Below are 18714 nucleotides of genomic sequence, written 5' to 3' on the forward strand. Positions count from 1 at the left end.
TTTTCCAAATAAAAAGTGAAGTTATCTTGTTGGATGAAATTTGATGTTGAATATACAGCCATTAATTTGAGACAAATTTCAGGTCTAGCTACTAATCTCCTTGTTCAAGAATTAATAAAAAGGGGAAAAATAAAACTGACATAGGACCTACGAATAGAATTTGCAAGATTATGTGACTCAGTGTTTACCATTCTGGGCCATTCTTGGAATACATAGTTGATCCGTTTTGTATGTAGATTCAAGTCTTCTTTAATTGTCAGAAAGGTTTTTTGAAGTATACAGTTCCATTGTTATTCTGTTCCATTGTTCTGATTTCCTTCTTAAAGGACTTGAATTATACAATGTTTTCTATACCAACCTTATATGTCTTAAATAAGGAAGTCTACCTTCCCCAAATAAATTTTTTTAAAAAAATGGGCATTTTCCCACTATCAATAAAAGCATAGGCTTATTTCTCATCCCAATAAATATTTATGTTGTGTAGTCATACACATAAATTTCTTCTCGTCTTATTTGTGTGTTAATTGCTGCCTTATCCAGAGAAGGACTGAATTCTTACATGCAAGAAATGCCTTGCTTTAGAGGTGGCCATGGAACAAAAGACTCTTGTTGACCTATAAATGACTTTTCCAGGTGTCTAAGATTGTGGATGCTATTTATAAGCAATTGTGTGAAGATTCTTCCCACATCATGAAGCATGCTATGTTGCGGGTCATCACCTTGTTAACCCGTACTTCACCAAAGAAGGTTATCTTTCAACTTATGGATTACCCAGTCCCAGCAGACAAGTAAGACCCCCTCAGCCTTTCCATAAGGGTTTGTTCACAGCCTCCAGGATCCGACAGAGCTGGGCAAGTTAGGCCTGGCTTCTTTTTTTCTGGAAAAAAGATATCTATTTCTGCATCACACAGGATGATCATAAAGTTTCAATAAGATCACGCATATGATCTTTGTTTATTCATATCCTCATACAATACCTACACACGGTAAACACCCTCGACAAATGATCATTGTCACTGTTATTTATCTGAGGCTTTAAATCGTGTTCTGCTGCATATCCCATAGGAACAAACCTCTCCTCAAAGTGATGATGGGTTCTTCCCCATAAGTGATAAAATTTATAGGGCTTTTTTTCCTCATTTATGAAGAACAGTTGTAAGGTATTTCCCCCCACCAACAAAATAATGAGACACTAAAAATAGCTGTTCCTTAGCTATTTATCAGAAATTCATGATCGAGGATCCTGGAAACTATTAAGGAAAAAAGAATACCAGTGTGAACCTATGGGACTGTATGAGCCTAACTCACATTAGAAGAGAGTAGTAAATGACATCACTCCATTTCTATCATTAGTACTTTGAGAAGGAAGGTAATACTTCTTCACTATTAACCGTATAAAAGGCAGGAAGTTATATTAGGGAAAGGATTCAGGCTTTGGAAACAAATGGATCTGAATTCCTTCCCAGACACACAAGTTTCTAAACTTCTTGATCCTCAATTTGTCTGTGAGATGAGAAAAATTCTTTATCTATACAGCGAGTATATGGGTCTTAAATGAATTAATGTCTGTGAAAGGGCATCAAAATGCACAAAATGCTAAACCAATTATACGGCTGACTTTTTTTTTTCCACCTGAAAGCTTATATCTATTTGGGAGGCCCGTAAATACAAAGTATTTTACTACTTAGAAAATTCCTGGAAATTAAAAATCTTCTTATGACTCAGTGTTTTCTCATTCAGGAATTAAGCACCCATTGTATGTAATATATTACCAGCCTTCAAGCATTTTGTTCAGAGGGAATAGCTCAACATTGATAAAAGTTGCCAGTGAATCCAGCACAAACATATGAAATGAGGAGGTACAGAAAGCAAGCATAATTAGAGTTAGGTGAACTTAATTAAAATAGTCACCGGCAGATCTTGCGCAATAGGAGGTGAGGATTGAAGCAGAAAAGACTAAGATTTAGAGTTGAGCTAAATCAGAAAAACAGAGAGAATGTCTGATCAGCTAGAAGGTATGATCAAGAGGTAAGGGAGTGAGACAGGGCATATAAGACTTGATGTCCATGTGGTTCTAAGCACAGTTCTAAAGCTGAGCCCAGAAGACAGGAGCAGTGGAGTAATGGGTTCTGAAAAGCTGGTATGTCTGTGTTCTGGAGGACCAGGCCTCCCTATTAGGAACCTAAATGCAGAGAGTCTATAAAATAGGGTTCAGAACCCAGCATGGATTGATAACAGATCAGGAATATACCCACACAGGGGTGCCTGGGTGGCTCAGTCATTAAGCGTCTGCCTTCAGCTCAGGTCATGATCCCAGGGTTCTGGGATCGAGCCCTGCATCAGGCTCCCTGCTCAGTGGGAAGCCTGTTTCTCACTCTCCCACTCCCCCTGCTTGTTTTCCCTCTCTTGCTGTGTGTCTCTCTATCAAATAAATAAATAAAATCTTAAAAAAAAAAAAAGGAATATAACCACACAGAGGTGTGTAGCAGTTTTTAAGATAAGCAATAATAAAAAATAATCTTGAAGAGTGGCAAGTGTATAGAAAGGAGCTAGGGGACTGGAGTTTGAGAAGCCAGGGTTCTAGTGACTGACATCAGTGTCATTAATTAAATGTGTGACATTTCACAAAAGAGCCCACTCCTCTGAGCTCAATTTGAACTTACTTTTCTAACTTTTAAATTTATATAGTTAGTTTTTTCCTTAGTATTTCTACCTAAAATTAAGGGTTTTTTAAAAGTTGATATATTTATTAATATTAACTTGTAATTTTATAGCAATTTTTAAATATTCTATTATTCCTGGACAAACAAGATTACAAGGTGGGAGGACCACAGTATAGAATGGAGAAAGCTTATCAGTTCTTGACTTTGACCTGTCCAGATATTTAAATGTGCTAGGAAATGAACTTGCAGACTTGCAGATTGCATTTTCTGTAATATCTCACTGAAATTCTTCCTGTGTTTTCAAGGACAAGAGATTAATGGGATCATTTGGAAATGAGCATATCAATTTGGTTTAGACTTGTCTGTAATTTCTTCATTATAAAACATGTAAATCCAAGACTTTTCCCAAATCATGACACAGTATTAAGTAGGAAATGAATGACCTGATTCTCACGATGGTGGTGGTGGCGGTGGGACTGTGTTTGCAGCACTTTGATACTGATGTGGCACGCGGCAGGTTCTGAGTCAAGTGTGGCCCCTCATGTGCTGAAGACAATCTTGTTGATACTGAAAGGAAAGCCTGGAGAAATTCAGGACAGCTTCATGGAAAGAAGACGTTTCTCTCTTGATCCTACTAATATGATGCCTGTAGTGGTAAGTAATACCATGAGTGTTTCTTTGTCCTGGCATTTTTCTGATCATGAAAACCCCTATCTGCCCAAATATTCAGTCATACTTCTTGACACTGTCCTGCTTTCACTCATTCATTCATCCAACACATACTTAGTGAGTACCAACTATATGTCACACCCTGATCAGGAAACTTGCATTCCGGTAAAAGACACAGACAACAAACAAAAAAAATATGTCATGTGTCAGATGATATAAAGCTGAGAAGAGACATAAAGTGATGTGGGGCAAAGAAAGTGATCAGGAGAGTTTAGGAAAGTCGGTCAGGGGATGCCTCTCTGCTGAGACAACATCCAGTCAGAGAATGAAGGAGTGATCCTTGCAAATATCTAGGCAAAGGAGTCCTAGACAGAGAGAAGGGCAAAAGCTTTACAGTGATGAGAGCTTGCCTGGTATATCAGTGACTGCGAGGAAACCAAAAGGAGAGAATGGAGCAAGGGCGGAAATTCAGAGATGGTGTCAGAGTAGCCACCAGCTAGACCATAGTGACTTTTATAGGCATATGAAGGCCTAATGTCATTTGTGCCCACCATTTGCTATCTCCTGAGGAGTAAAATCACCACTCCTGGGAGTAAATTCTGGTCTCATGGAGATATAGTAGGAATAAAATGGGTAGTTCTCCACAAATGTGAGGTGGCGGAATGTGTTTCTCTGATGTGGTGGGTGGGTGTTGCAGTGGTTAGTGGGCCAAATGATTGTTAGTGACCTGGACTGCCTCCTCTTAAATATCGCACTGGCCTGGATTGTTCAAGCACAGGGAGGACCTGGGTTATTGGTAGGACTATCCTTCATGGTCACACATGAAGGGGACATTGGGATGTATTCTGTCCTTGGGAACCACCTTGCTTCCCACTGGTTTGGCAGCCGAGGGATTATTGATAGTGCCTTGGGAGCTCATTGCCATAGAATACTGGACACACTTCCTGGTTGAAAATGGTCTTAGTAGCTGTTACAGAATGAATGAATACACATGCACACTTCAGGCTTCCTTCAAGGGGGTTGCGGAAGGGGTTGTGGTTCCTCCCTTTCCCCTCATCAAGGCTGGCTGGGTTTAGAGGCAGAATGCTCCATTCTTGAGCTCTTTTTCCTTCCTTTAGGCATCCCAGGCCCTGTGCACGTTGCTGCCTGTTTGTTCTTACAAGAAAGTGGTGGCCCAGTTTTTCCCCCAGCTCTTGATGGCCCTCATGCTTCAACTCTTCTACAGCAGTGACCTGAGACTGATGACAGAGAACAAGATGTTGTGAGATCATATCGGTTATTTTAGATTCAATCAGAAATAAGCTTCCAGCTGTCAACTGTTTCTCGTCCCTCGGGTTCACGTGGAAATCTTTATAATCATATGCAATGCATTCATTTATTACAGTTCCCTTTCCTCTGAAAGGTAGAAGCCTTTAGGATCCCTAAGTACCTCGAAGTTAGCTAGGACCTTCCCTGAGTTGTGCAGCGTGTGCGAAGAACCACTCCCACAGAACATGGTTTATTCTTGCCAGAGTGGGAGGCTACCGAGGGGAGAGAGAGCAGGCAGGAGCATTAGATCCAAAGCTAGACACATGCTAGCTCTGCCATTTACTCTCTGATAGTGATTTCTCAGGGCAATTGTATGTGAGAGATTAAAATAATATATGTAAATGTGCTCTGTGAGCTGTGAAGTTGTTTAATGGTTGATGGTGTGATGTGTGGCCTTAAGACGGCACACAGTCATTCTGTCCACATAAGGCAAGATTCAGCTCTTTCCTTTCACCTAAGACTGTACAGTTAGCTTTGTTGCCCTCTAGAGAAATCTGGACCCACTGCCTGCTATTTGCCCTCAGCAGGGGTGGACTTCTAAAACGGGCAGAACTCCAAAGCACAATCCATTCCATTAAGATACTTAACCCATTCTCTGTCTTTCAAGCAGACATGCACCAAATCATCCCACCCAGATGAGAATATATCTATTTATTTAAAGCATCCGAAGAAGAAAGGCAGCAGGCACTTTTAGCAAATTATCACATCATTTAACATCTTTTATTAATAAGCTGTTAAGCTAATAAACTAATAAGCTGCTCCATGATTAATCCTAGATTTTACATGCTACCATTTCAGTTGGACCCTAAATCCCACGTACTGTTGATCAGGGAAGATGAAGAGCATTGAAAGTTGTTTTCCTTTGAAACATACCCTTTTCCAAAACCAGCGTCCTGCGCAGGGTGGAATGAAAAGGCAGGTCATATGTACTTAGTTACATGAAGGCCACTGTCAAATGGTGACTCTGTTCTTCTTTGGGGCTATAGCTATGCCCGGGATGCCCTGCGAGTTCTGCTGAATTGTTCTGGACTACAACAGGTGGATATTGCTCTAAAGAAAAAGAATTGCTGGAACCAGTTTAACCAAACTCAGTTTTACCATCACGGGGTCTACCTTGTTGCCAAGTAAGAACAGGGGCTCTGCACACGGTTCTGTCTCTATCCCACCTTCTCCAACTTTCTTCAGTTAAGCCATGTGTGACACAGTCAATATCCACTCCAACTTCCCTCCCTCCCCTAATGATCTGAATTGCCCTTTGATTTCTACTCCTTCCCTTATTTTAGGGGTTTATTATTTATTGGTATAGTTTTCTCTTTCCTTGTCCTCCTACTTGATGATACAGATACCCAATTATCCTCCCTCCAAAGGACAGGTTTCTCTGTCAGATATGGAGAACTAGAGGTAAATTTGCTTTTTCTTTCCTCTGCTGTTAGCAGATTCCTGCTATGTAGGCATCAGACAGTTATAGATGTGCTCCCCCTTCAAAAAAATCTGTTCTCAATGAGACAAATAATTTTGGAAAGTATAATGAAAGAAAACTTTAAATTTTTCTTGTAGTAGAAAAGTTGGGGTTTTTTCCTAGTTAGCTCCTTACTGATTATAGGGATCAGATTTTCCGATCAAGAATCAAGATACACAGACTTGACAACATAATAGACCATTTAAAGCTGTGACCAACCCAGAAAGTATAGTCTATATGGTCTCTGGGCCCCTCATGCATTTCAAGTGGTATCTTATTTACACACAAATTTCAGGAACGTATATTATTTTATAAAAGTATGATACATATGCACCCCACAAGTGGCCACTAGTTAAGAGTCACAATATCCTTACTACCTTTGGATCTTCTTTCTTAAAGTGTGGTCCTCAGACCAGCAGCAACAGCATCACCTAGAAGTTAAAAGTAGAAGGCAGAATAGAATCTCATGGCCCACTCCAGTCCCACTGAATCAGAATCTTTATTTGAGCAAGATTCCTAGGTAATTTGTATCCATGTTAAAGTTCATGAAGCATTGGTTTAAAATACCAATCTGGAGTTTTAAAATGAAACCTGTCACATCAATTTTCCCAGTCCTGCCTCTAGCCATCTGATCCAGGCCAGCGTGTCGGGACAACTGTGAGCCTGGTCACTGCCCAGAATGGCTTCTACTTACCACTTCTTCTCCAGAGTAAAACAGGATAGTCCCAAACTCTCTTCTTCATCACATCAGTCAAAGGAAAGACTTGGTCTAAAACCATGACGATGACCTATTCAACCATCCTGGATTGCCAAGATATTTATTTTGCACTATTTATTTTCTCTACTTTTGGTCAGGCAGGAGCTTGTGGTATTACATGGCATTCTGTTGTGGGTCTCAGGAGGGGAAAGATGGGAAAGAGGAGTGATGTTAAGGAAAGGGATATTGTCAGTGATCCAGATATATATAATTCCCTGGAGTCTGAATAGAATTTAGAATGGGGCTGCAGTTTACTTTGGATTAGGGAATACTAGAAAATATCTTTCTTTTTTATCTGGGTGGTACAAAATATGAGGATAATGGTTCTGTTTACTACCATTAGCAGTTGCGGATGCAGGAAGTTTTCATCTTCTTCGCTAATTCAGTGCCTTATTCTCCATTACAGAACTCTCAGTGACTATAACTTTCCACAGTTTCCAGAGACCTTGCATTATCTCTACAAGCTCTCAGTGGAAGGTCCTAGACGGTCAGAAGACAGTATCATCACAGTAATATTCCTCACTGAAGTGAGTTTCATTAGAAGACTGAGAACAACCAGGTTCTCATTCCTTATTCAAAACTCGTCAAGCCTCCAAACTTTTATCTCCCTCTCTAAATATTAATTCTTACCAAGAGTTAAGACAATGACAGATAACTTTTGTCATGTCCTAGGAGATGTGGATTTGCACAAGCACTAATTATTTCTGCAGTACCAGTTCATGTATCTCTGCATGCTTGTTAAACTACATCAAAAACTAATGAAGTGCTATATGCTGGCTAATTGAACATAATAAAAAAAAGAATTTAATTTAAAATCAAGGAATACTTACAGTGTACTCAAAGTTTGTTTTTTGGAAGAACAGAAATTTTAATTTTTAAAATTTATATATATATTAATTTATTTAAACATTTTATATTATCTCATATTCAGCTCATTGTATTTTCAATTTAGAGATGGCCAAGTATGGAATATTTTTAAATTTTAGAAGTGTCAATGGTCAAATTATTAACAATGATTTTTTTTATTATGTTAGTCACCATACAGTAAATCCCTGGTTTCTGATGTAAAGTTCGGATGATCCATTAGTTGCGTATAACACCCAGTGCACCATGCAACACGTGCCCTCCTTACTACCCATAACCAGTCTATCCCAGCATTGTCCACAATAGCTAAATCGTGGAAGGAACCAAGATGCCCTTCAACAGATGACTGGATTAAAAAGTTGTGGTCCATATATACAATGGAATATTACTCAGCTCTCAGAAAGAATGATTTCTCTACAGTGTACTCAAAGTTTACTTAAAGATAGTAGGTAACATCTGGGATCTGAATGTACTTCAGACTCTCTAGGGGGAAAAAAGGAATGATCCAAATAACTGAGTAAAATGAAAATATAGAACCATTAATATTTATATGAATATTTCACCATATATTGTAAAGCTAAACTAGAATCGAGCAAATTGAGGAAGTCCTTTTGCTTACAAAAGGCATGTAGAAAGTTCTATAAGTTGAAATTCTTTAAATCAAATATTTATTTTTCCATAGAGGGAATATGTAATAAAGTATTAATCTAAGGTGTCATGCCAAATATTCTCAAAAATTTGACATAATTTCAAGCATCATAGTCAGTGGAACAGCTAATAAACTATAAAAGACATACCCATACACTATACTACCTACTTCAAAGGTTTTCAGAAAGAGACATAAATCAGTGTAACTGAACATTGCACTAGCAAATCAATAACGGTTCCAAACTTGCTTAATCCATCTGAATCTCTCATTATTTTTATTATTTGACTCATTATTTTCATTGTATTATCCTTTTAAGTATGTACAAACATTAAATAGGCCTAAATATGACATACACGATTGCTCCCATAAAATGATACATTCAAAAGAAATTTACAAAAGACATAAGATTTATATAAGCATTATTAATGTGACAGATGATGTTTAATGAACCCTAATTGCCTCTCTCATCATGAATGTAATGCTTACTCCTTTTGGAGTGTGGTATACCTGTCCTTCTAAGAACTGAGCAATGACCACATTGTTCCCCCACTTTCTCTAACTGGACCTTCTGGCCATCCTCAACTCCCAGTTCACAGTGAGGTCACTTGGCCTTTAGTTGTTCTGAGCATACATCTATGTGTTTTACCTTAGCTTAGTCTTGTTAGCCAGCAATATTTAACATAGTCCTATCGATGCTTATGCCATTTATTTATATGTTATTTCTAATTTTCTACCGATATAAGTAACAATAGAGTTTACATCTTTGTGCCTAAGTCTTCTTTCTTTTAGTATTTTCGTATTTTAGATTACTTCCTTCTAGTAGATTCCAAGAATCTAAAGTAGGAGCTAAAGAGTATAAACATTCTGAGGGCTAAGGATTTTTATTGCCAGACTGATTTCCAGAAAGCAGAGTCAACCACTGCTCTCCGTGTGGTTTGTGGGTGTACTCACCCCACTGCCCTCTTGCCACTATTGAAGAGCTTTCCAATTGGAGAAGTAGATGCAATGTTGTGTGGGGGATTTGATTTGTCCTTAATTTTTAAATTTTTAAAGAGGGTGAACATTTTAAAATTAAAATTTTTCATAAATTAAATTTCCATAATCTGAACAATCTGATCTCTTCTGTGCCCAGTTGCTTATTACGGTCTTAGTGTTTTTCTCAATGAATTCTATGGTTCTCTCTCTCTCTCTCACACCCACAGAAATTTGTGAAGGATATTAAGTGTGTTATACATTTGATTGTAATGCCTGTTGAGAATCAGTACCCAGTTTGTTGTTTGCCTTTTGTTTATGGAATGTGTTTTGTTTTGTTTTGTTTTGTTTCATAAAAATTAAGCATTAGGGATGCCTGAGTGGCTCAGTTGGTTAAGCGTCTGCCTTCAGCTCAGGTCATGATCCCAGGGTCCTGATCGAGTCCTGCATTGGACTCCCTGCTCAGCAGGGGAACTCGCTTCTCCTTTTCCCCCTTCCCCCTGCTCATGATCTCTCTCTCTCTCTCCGTCTCTCTCTCAGATAAATATATAAAATCTTTTAAAAAATTAAGCATTAAAAACTACTGTGTCCAAAGAGTTGATAGTCATGTATAGTTTATTTGTATTTATACATTTTATATAAATTTTCACATGTAATGTTGTTTTCCATGAAGTTACATGGCGTACCACAAGGTACACTATAGTTTTTCACTAAAACTAACTAAAACTAAAGTTTTCAGTAAATATTAACTTCCTATCCCAGCATTATGTGATTAATAAGCCTTAAAGTCACTGGTGACACTACCTTTATGAATTCTATTATTAATTTCATATGTATACACACAAACACACACCCACATTAGGGTCTGCCCTGGATGACACTGCTAGGCTCCATTCATTTTTTCATGGTTGTGGAAGTATCACACTGGAATTAGGGCAGTTTGCAAATAAATTTTAATGTCTTACAAAACAACTTTCCCTCAACTCTTTTCAAAATGTCTTTAGTCTTTCCCTTGTATTCATCCTTCTAGTCACATTTTAAAATAATTTTGCCAGGTTTAAAAGAAAAAAAAAAAAACCTTTCACTGAAACTATGATTGCAGTTAAATTAAACCTATGAGCTTCTTAGGAATATTTGGCATTTTTATATTTTCACTTCTTTTTTTAAATTCAATATTTTGTCATATTCATATAAATCTTACATGTTAATTTTGGCATTATGAAGTAGTTTCTATTATTTTAAATTGTTAGTGCAAATGTGGCTTTTTTTGGTTATCAAATTTATCTTTATCAAATATCATTTTGGGCATAAGTTTTTAGTGCTTGCTTTGTTTCCTTTTTTAATTTTATTTTTTAATTTTTTATATTATAATAATATTTTTATTATGTTATGTTAGTCACCATACAGTACATCCCTGGTTGTTTTGTTTCTTGACAGAGCTGCCACACAATGTGACAGAGTTTCAGGTGTACAGCATAGTGATCTGACAACTCTATCCGTGGTGCTGGGCTCCCAAGTGCAGCTGCCATCTGTCACCACGCAACGCTGTTACAATATTCCCTGTGCTGTGCCTTTTACTCCCATGACTTATTCATTCCATAACTGGAAGCCTGTATCTCTCTCCTTTACCCATTTTGCCCATCCCTCTACCGCTCTTCCTTCTGGCAACCATCCATTTATTTTCTGCATTTAAGCATCTGATTCTGCTTTTTGTTTGTTTATTTATTCATTTCTTTTGTTTTTTAGATTTCACATAGGAGTGAAAATATGGTATTTGTCTTCCTCTGTCTGACTTATTTTACTTGGCCTTATACCCTCCAGGTCCATGTTGTTGCAAATAGCAAGATGTCATCCTTTTATTGCTGAGTAACAGTCCATTGTATATACATACCACATTTGTTTACTTTTTCCTCTATGGATGGATACTTGAGTTGCTTCCGTACCTTGGCTATTGTAAATAATGCTGCTATAAACGGGGGTGCAGTGTTGTTGGTGGGAATGCAAGCTGGTGCAGCCACTCTGGAAAATAGTATGGAGGTACCTCAAAAAAGTTGAAAATAGAGCTACCCTGTGACCCAGCAATTGCACTACTAGGCATTTACCCCAAAGATACAAATGTAGTGATCTAAAGGGGCACCTGTACCCCAATGTTTATAGCAGCAATGTCCACAATAGCCAAACTATTAAAAGAGCCCAGATGTCCATCAACAGATGAGTGATAAAGAAGGTGTGGTGTATATATATACACAATGGAATACTACTCAACCATCAGAAAAAATGAAATCTTGCCATTTGCAATATCGATGGAACTAGAGGGTATTACACAAAGTGAAATAAGTCAATCTAATGCTGAAGCATTCAAATCGACCAGTTTTGACCATATAATATAAAAAAAAAAGACATAAAATGAGTAGTGAGAAAAAGGGTGTGAAATAGATTAAAAACATCACAAGAATATTGGATACTCTCTGTGTCAATGGTTCTTTTTTTTTTAATGTTTTTTTATTATATTATGTTAGTCACCATACAGTACATCCCCGGTTTCCGAGGTAAAGTTCGATTGATCCATTAGTTGCATATAACACCCAGTGCACCATGCAATACGTGCCCTCCTTACTACCCATCACCAGTCTATCCCATTCCCCCACCCCCTCCCCTCTGAGGCCCTCAGTTTGTTTCTCATAGTCCGTAGTCTCTCATGTTTCATTCCCCCTTCTGATTACCCCCCTTTTCTTTATCCCTTTCTTCCCNAGTCCATAGTCTCTCATGTTTCATTCCCCCTTCTGATTACCCCCCTTTTCTTTATCCCTTTCTTCCCCTACCGATCCTCCTAGTTCTTATGTTCCATAGATGAGAGAAATCATATGATAATTGTCTTTCTCTGCTTGACTTATTTCACTTAGCATTATCTCCTCCAGTGCCGTCCATGTTGCAGCAAATGTTGAGAATTCGTTCTTTCTGATAGCTGAGTAATATTCCATTGTATATATGGACCACAACTTCTTAATCCAGTCATCTGTTGAAGGACATCTCGGTTCCTTCCACGATTTAGCTATTGTGGACAATGCTGCTATGAACATTGGGGTGCATATGGCCCTTCTCTTCACTATGTCTGTATCTTTGGGGTAAACACCCAGTAGTGCAATGGCTGGATCATAGGGTAGCTCAATTTAACTTTTTAAGGGACCTCCACACTGTTTTCCAGAGTGGCTGTACCAACATGCATTCCCACCAACAATGTAGGAGGGATCCCTTTCTCCACATCCTCTCCAACGGTTGTTGTTTCTTGCCTTGTCTATTTTTGCCATTCTAACTGGCGTAAGGTGTTATCTTAGTGTGGTTTTGATTTGAATTTCCCTGATGGCTAATTTGTGTCAATGGTCCTTAACCAAGGATGGGTACCGGGATCTTCTGGGGCAGCTTTTCTATATATTACATATGCCGGGCTTTGTCCCAGTCATGAGGCAAAGAAAATTAGATAATTGAAATCAATTAGGAACAATGGAAGACTGATGGTTATTGATGTGTTATTTCCAAATATTATCAAGGTTAGTTCTTGTTGAGTGATCACCACACATCAAAACATAAAGTCATATTTTCCAGTTAGAACTAGTAACTAATTTCCACTTACTAGCATAATGCCTGGCCCATAGTAGGCACGACCTCCTAGTACATATAAACATTCACTGTCAAGGAACTCACCCACCTAACTATAATCTGGGACAGGGAGGTAATTTAAATTGAGTCACTGAGATTCCAACAATGGAGAGGAAAAAAAATTTAATGCATATATTTAACTCCTAACAACATGGGAGTTGGGAAGCTCACCCCCATACCATCAAAAATCCACATATAACTTTTGACTCCCCAAAAACCTAACTACTACTAACGTAAGGTCAATTAACACATATTCTATATGTTATATGCATTATAAACACAGGCTCGAACTGTGCGGGTCCACTTACACACGAATTTTTTACAGCACAATATTGTAAATGTATTCCTCTTCTTCATGATTTTTTAAAATAACATTTTCTTTTCTCTAGTTAACTTTATTGTAAGAATACAGTATATAATACATCTAACATATAGAAAGGATCAGCTGTAGATATATACAGAAATATATATGCACATGTTTCCTATTATGACCGCCACTCCTCCTTCCAGAGAACACAGAAACTATGAACAGAGGAATGTGTGTAGGAATGCATATAAGTATCTGGAGTTTTAGTGAGACTTGTGTTCCAGTTTTACTGAGAATGTCTCGATTTCTATGACTGATGCAGAAATCGTGCATTAGCCTTTCTCTGCTTATGAACTTATTGACCGTTTTCTTTCAGCTTCTGAATAACTTCTTCAAGGACCCGTTCCCAGAAGAATTTTTGGTTCTCTTCAGAAACTGGGTCAACGACTCCAATCCTGCAGTTTGCAAGCTGAGCCTTCAGAAAATCGCCAGCATGGCTCCAGTTATCAATGAGGCACGTGAGTGTGTGATCTGTGAATGCGATCGCCATCATGGTCGATCTAAGATTTGATATTGCTCAAGATCCTTACTGATAAAACTGCTATTTCTCAGTTTCTGTATAGCTAAAACAATTTCAAAGCCTGGGTGGAATGGAAGCAGTGTGGTAGGTAAACTCAGTAGCTTAATCACGCTGTTTAGATTTTTCCTAGAAAATAGTTCATTGCCCTTGGAATGGATCAGCATTGCCCCACACAAACTCTTAGTCGGAACCACACACACAGAAGTTAATTTCCCCTCCAACATGCACACCTGCCGACACATTAATTCCTATCCCAGAGCGCTCGCTCAAGCTTTTTTTTCCACTCAGGTCATTTCTCCTTTACCCATACATATTCGCATTTGTCTCCTTTTTCAGCTCAAGTCAAAGTCTGCTGAATAGTCTGACCTGGTAGAAGCATCCTTCTCAGAGCCACACCCAGTATGAGCACTTGCTTATACTTTATGTCAATAGTTCTCTATATATGATGCTTGAACCAGTAGTATCAGCATCTCCCAGAAACCTGTTATAAATAGAAATTGTCGGGCCCTACCCCAGGTCTGTGGAATCAGAAATCATGGGATGGGGCCCATCAATCTGTGTTTTTAAAAATTCTCCGATTGAGTCTTATAGTTTAAACTTGAGAACGACTGTCCTACACTTTTTCCTACTGAGTCATGTGAATACTTTTCGCCTTCCAGGAAGACCAAATCTTGGCATGTTTTGTAATTCTCTTATAAATTCTTTTTTATAAAGTTTTTATATAAGTTCCAGTTAGTTAGCATACAGTGTAATTTTAGTTTCAGGCATACAATTGAGTAATTCAACGCTTACATAAAACACCCAGTGCTCATCACAAGTGCCCTCCTTAAACCCCATCACCTATTTCACCCATCCCAAAGTACCTTGCATAATAGAATTATGCTGATTCCATGAATCATTGTTGATTTAATAAGTTTAATAATAAATCCTTGTTCATCTATTAAGCATTGTCTCTGAAAGCTCAGACTATCTGTGGGCACCCATTTTTGCATTTAGAATGAAATGAGCCATGCTTTAAATAAATCACAGAAGTCAGTGTACTTTGTTTTAGTAATCAGAGTTATTTATCACCTTGTCTAATGCTCTTCTCAATGTTATTAACAATTGAAAGGAAGGTTCTGTGTCAAGGTTATCTAGGAGAGTAAGGGAGAAACGGTGGAGAGTGAGCTGGGTTGAGGTCACGTCCCATCTATCCGTAAGGACAACTTTTCCACCAGACACAAGGCCTCTGGCTATTATTTTGGCAAATAGCATTTGTTTATTTCTTTTACTTCTTCTCTTTCCAGCCTTTGTTTTTCTTCTTTGATGTCACCTTTTTGCCTTTTTCCTTGCATTCTGTTCTGTTGTCTCTGATCTGCAGTTGACTCTCATGACCTGGCTCAGCAGGTCAGAGGCTCTCATATCCACACGAGTCACCAGCACCTGGTTTAGAGGTCATCCTGCTCACGGTGTGCTGGTGAATGCTTAACCACCAGCTCTCTGGAAATAATGCCAATTGCTCTGGTGTACTCGCACCGTGGCTGATTTCAAGCTGTGGAAGGGACATCATTAAACATAGAATCGGGGAGAGACGCTGGTAGCGCATCATTATTTAATATTCCCACCATACAGGTATAATACATGTAAATTACCTCAAGGGCCTGTAAGAGTAAAATAGAGCAAAAGAAATAGGAGATGAGAAGTTTTGAGTATTTATTACCTTTTTTTTATTTCTTCTTAGTTTTCCAAAACTTGCTTTTTAATAGTGATTTTTTAATTTTAACTCCAGTGTAGTTAACATGCAGTGATATAATAGTTTCAGGTAGTGATGCAACAATTCTATACATTACTCACCGTTCATTGCGATAAGTGGACTCTTAATCTCCTTCACCTGTTTCACCCATCCCCTAGCTCCCTCCCTTCTGGCAACCATCGGTTTGTTCTCTATAGTTAGGAGTCTGTTTTAACAATCAGCTTACAAAATTTTTGGCAATTTGACAATCGAATCTTGTGAAGCAAGCCCAGCACACGGCTGCACACTGCCCAAACCAGACGTGTATGTGCCAAATTTACCTCGTCTCCTTCTAGTTCCAAAATCCAACCATTTTCCTCTTTTATGTATAGATAGAAAATGTCTGCAGCTTATTAATATCCATCTTGGATGCCTTCCTTTCAAAAGACAAAACTGTCATAATTCGGGCCTTAATCACCCTTCGAAGACTTTTAGTCAAACTGGACAAGGTGACCTACTCTTCTTTGTGTGCTAGAATTGCATCCAGCTACTGTCCTCTGATGGATCATGTGAGTTACACAGTTAGATGTGTGAAATCGTTAAGTTTTATAGTTAAGCTGAAGCCCCAGCTGAGGCAACGATATTACATTTCGGAATAAATCAACGGGAGATAGTCATTTTGTGCAGAGCTACCATTTCTTCTCTAGAGATAACAATATTAGTCAAATAAGTACTGTCTATATATACAATTATATACATATATAACTACCTTTTATATATATGTATGTGGAATATACATATATATAACTATACTATGAGAACCTGGAAAAGTTTGTTCAGGTTCTCCTGAGAAAGAAGAATCAAAGAACAGCCTCCGTCTTTGGAGGAAAGAGGAATTGTATGTAGCTTAGGGGCCATATCTTGGCTTACCCTAGATCTGGACTGCCTGGGTTCACATCCTCCTAGCTGTAAAATCTTAAGCAAGTGATTCAGTTTCTTACTGCTTCAGTCTCCCCACCTATAAAATAGAGAGTAGCAGGTGTATTATGGGCATTAGAGATGACATGTTAATGCCCCCAATGTGTTTGCTATTATCCTATAAAACTCTAATTAAAAGGTATTTCATCAGGAAGCCTGGGTGGCTCAGTTGGTAAAGCATCTGCCTTCAGCTCAGGGTTTTGTTATCAAGTCCCACATCAGGCTCCTTGCTCGAAGGGGAGCCTGCTTCTCCTTCTGCCTGCCACTCCCCCTGCTTGTGCTATCTCATTCTCTCTGATAAATAAATAAAACCTTTAAAAAAAAAAGGTTTTTAATCAGAAAGTTATGCATTTTGAAAATTCTTGTTTTTTATGGTAAATGTATTCCAGAAAATCTGGGTGACAGTAACATATTTTAATAAGCAAAGACACTTTGGTATGCCATAGAGGAATATTTATTTTTAAAGACTTCTATAATGAGTTGCTTGTGAAACAGAGAATTATTTCATAGAAAATTATTTTCCAAAAGTTTGGGAGTTCTTAAGTATTCATATTTCATTGAAGAAGGCATAATATTATTAAATTATAGAAAGAAGTAATTGAATGGCAAGAATTATTTTCAAAAGGACATAGATAACAATAGTAATAATGATGGTGGCTGGATTTATTGAGCATTTACTAAGTACCAGTCACTATTCTAAGGGTTCTACATGTCTATCTCATATAATTCTCTAAATAACTATTACTATTATCCAGTTTACATACAAGGAAAGTGAAGCAAAGAGAAGTGACTATTTGGCCAAGTTCACACAGCTAAATAAGTAGTTAGAATGTCCATGTAAAAAAAATTTCTCAAAATGAAATCACTTGGAAAAAAAAAACTTAACTAAATAAATAATCAAACCACACCAAATGAAAAGAAGCAAAATCAGAGAGAAGGGGAAATTACCAAATATCAATTTACCCTAATCATTCCTTGGAGATAGAGCATTTGAAAAATATTAGGATATCAATGAACGATGATACTGCGTTTCTCCAGATTTAAAGAAAAACAGTGACAGGCATGCAGCCCCCAGTCCCCACGGCCACCTCCCCCAGACATGACACAAGGCCTCGCCTCCCTAGGGCAACAGCACTGAACAGCACCTGGACTCCAAGCTCTGAGCCAAAGCTGATGGTGAGAACATTCTACACTCCATGTTCCAGGGGAAAGGGATGACAGAGCTCGTGCACACCTGGCAAGACCACATTTACTTAGTGACCTACATAAAGAAAAATGGCAGCTTTGCTAATTTGAGAATTTACCCACGTGGACTGGTGTTGTCGGACGGACCTTCAGAGTTATCACAAGTCTTTTGAACAAAATAGGAGAAAGAATGAAAGAATTGAATCAGGGCAGTACAGTACTGGGTGGGTGAAGCGATGACCACCCATTGTTCGAGGAGGGGCCGTCCACAGATACTGGCCCACCGCTGATGGTCACCTGGTTGAGTAAGACATTGATGCAGTGGTGTATGATGGAGATTCACTTTATCAGAACATCAAAATTCTTCAGTTGAAGCAGTTTAGAAATATTCTCATCCTTAGAGGGGCTGTTACTCTGGTGGAGAGTGATTTGGGTGTCCCCAGGCCGTCATGCACAGTGGGAAAGAATAAAGTGGCAAAGACGCACTGATTCTGGGGGGCAGAGATGGGGCATATTATGTGAAATAATCAAACGGAAACCAAAGATGATCACTATGGTAAGAGATTGGCCAAATAGATGGATGTAAGAAATACATGAGAAAAACATGTGGCCACACCTTACACAGTCTTAAAGGAGACTGCTCTCAGATTCTAAGAGAAGACTATTCCTATGCTGAAGAGGTAAGCCAAAGAAGGGAGAGTTTGACTATATGAGTAATGATGTGACAGCTGTTCCAATCGCCACACCGCCAGAAGATTCCAGGTGGGAGTTTCTCAGACTGATTCTTGACCTCTCAGTGAAAGTACTGCAACGGAATGGGAAATAGTTTACACAGGTGTATAGTAACTGTGTCGATTTGAGGAAAGCCCTGTCACTCTATGAAGAACAGCACTGGCAGCTGTATTGTCCTGTGGAATTCTCGAAAAGAATTTTGGAAGGAAGCTAAACCTCGAAG

The 18714-nt window shown here is 38.4% G+C and overlaps 1 protein-coding gene and 1 pseudogene across 1 annotated transcript in view; both read left to right on the forward strand.

Moving 5' to 3' along the window:
* MROH9 (maestro heat like repeat family member 9) overlaps positions 1–18714 on the forward strand; it is a gene marked incomplete at its 5' end in the record, with an annotated part of 56758 nt that overhangs the window by 24708 nt on the left and 13336 nt on the right. Inside the window, 7 exons of the mRNA XM_034667645.1 lie at positions 634–788; positions 3152–3317; positions 4451–4593; positions 5627–5764; positions 7263–7383; positions 13682–13819; positions 15989–16165. Of these exons, the coding sequence (XP_034523536.1) occupies positions 634–788; positions 3152–3317; positions 4451–4593; positions 5627–5764; positions 7263–7383; positions 13682–13819; positions 15989–16165 (1038 nt within the window). The remainder of the gene's footprint in view (positions 1–633; positions 789–3151; positions 3318–4450; positions 4594–5626; positions 5765–7262; positions 7384–13681; positions 13820–15988; positions 16166–18714) is intronic.
* On the forward strand, positions 16411–18705 carry LOC105237327 (annotated as a pseudogene).

This window comes from Ailuropoda melanoleuca, chromosome 8, assembly GCF_002007445.2.
Source record: "Ailuropoda melanoleuca isolate Jingjing chromosome 8, ASM200744v2, whole genome shotgun sequence".
NCBI lineage: Eukaryota > Metazoa > Chordata > Mammalia > Carnivora > Ursidae > Ailuropoda > Ailuropoda melanoleuca.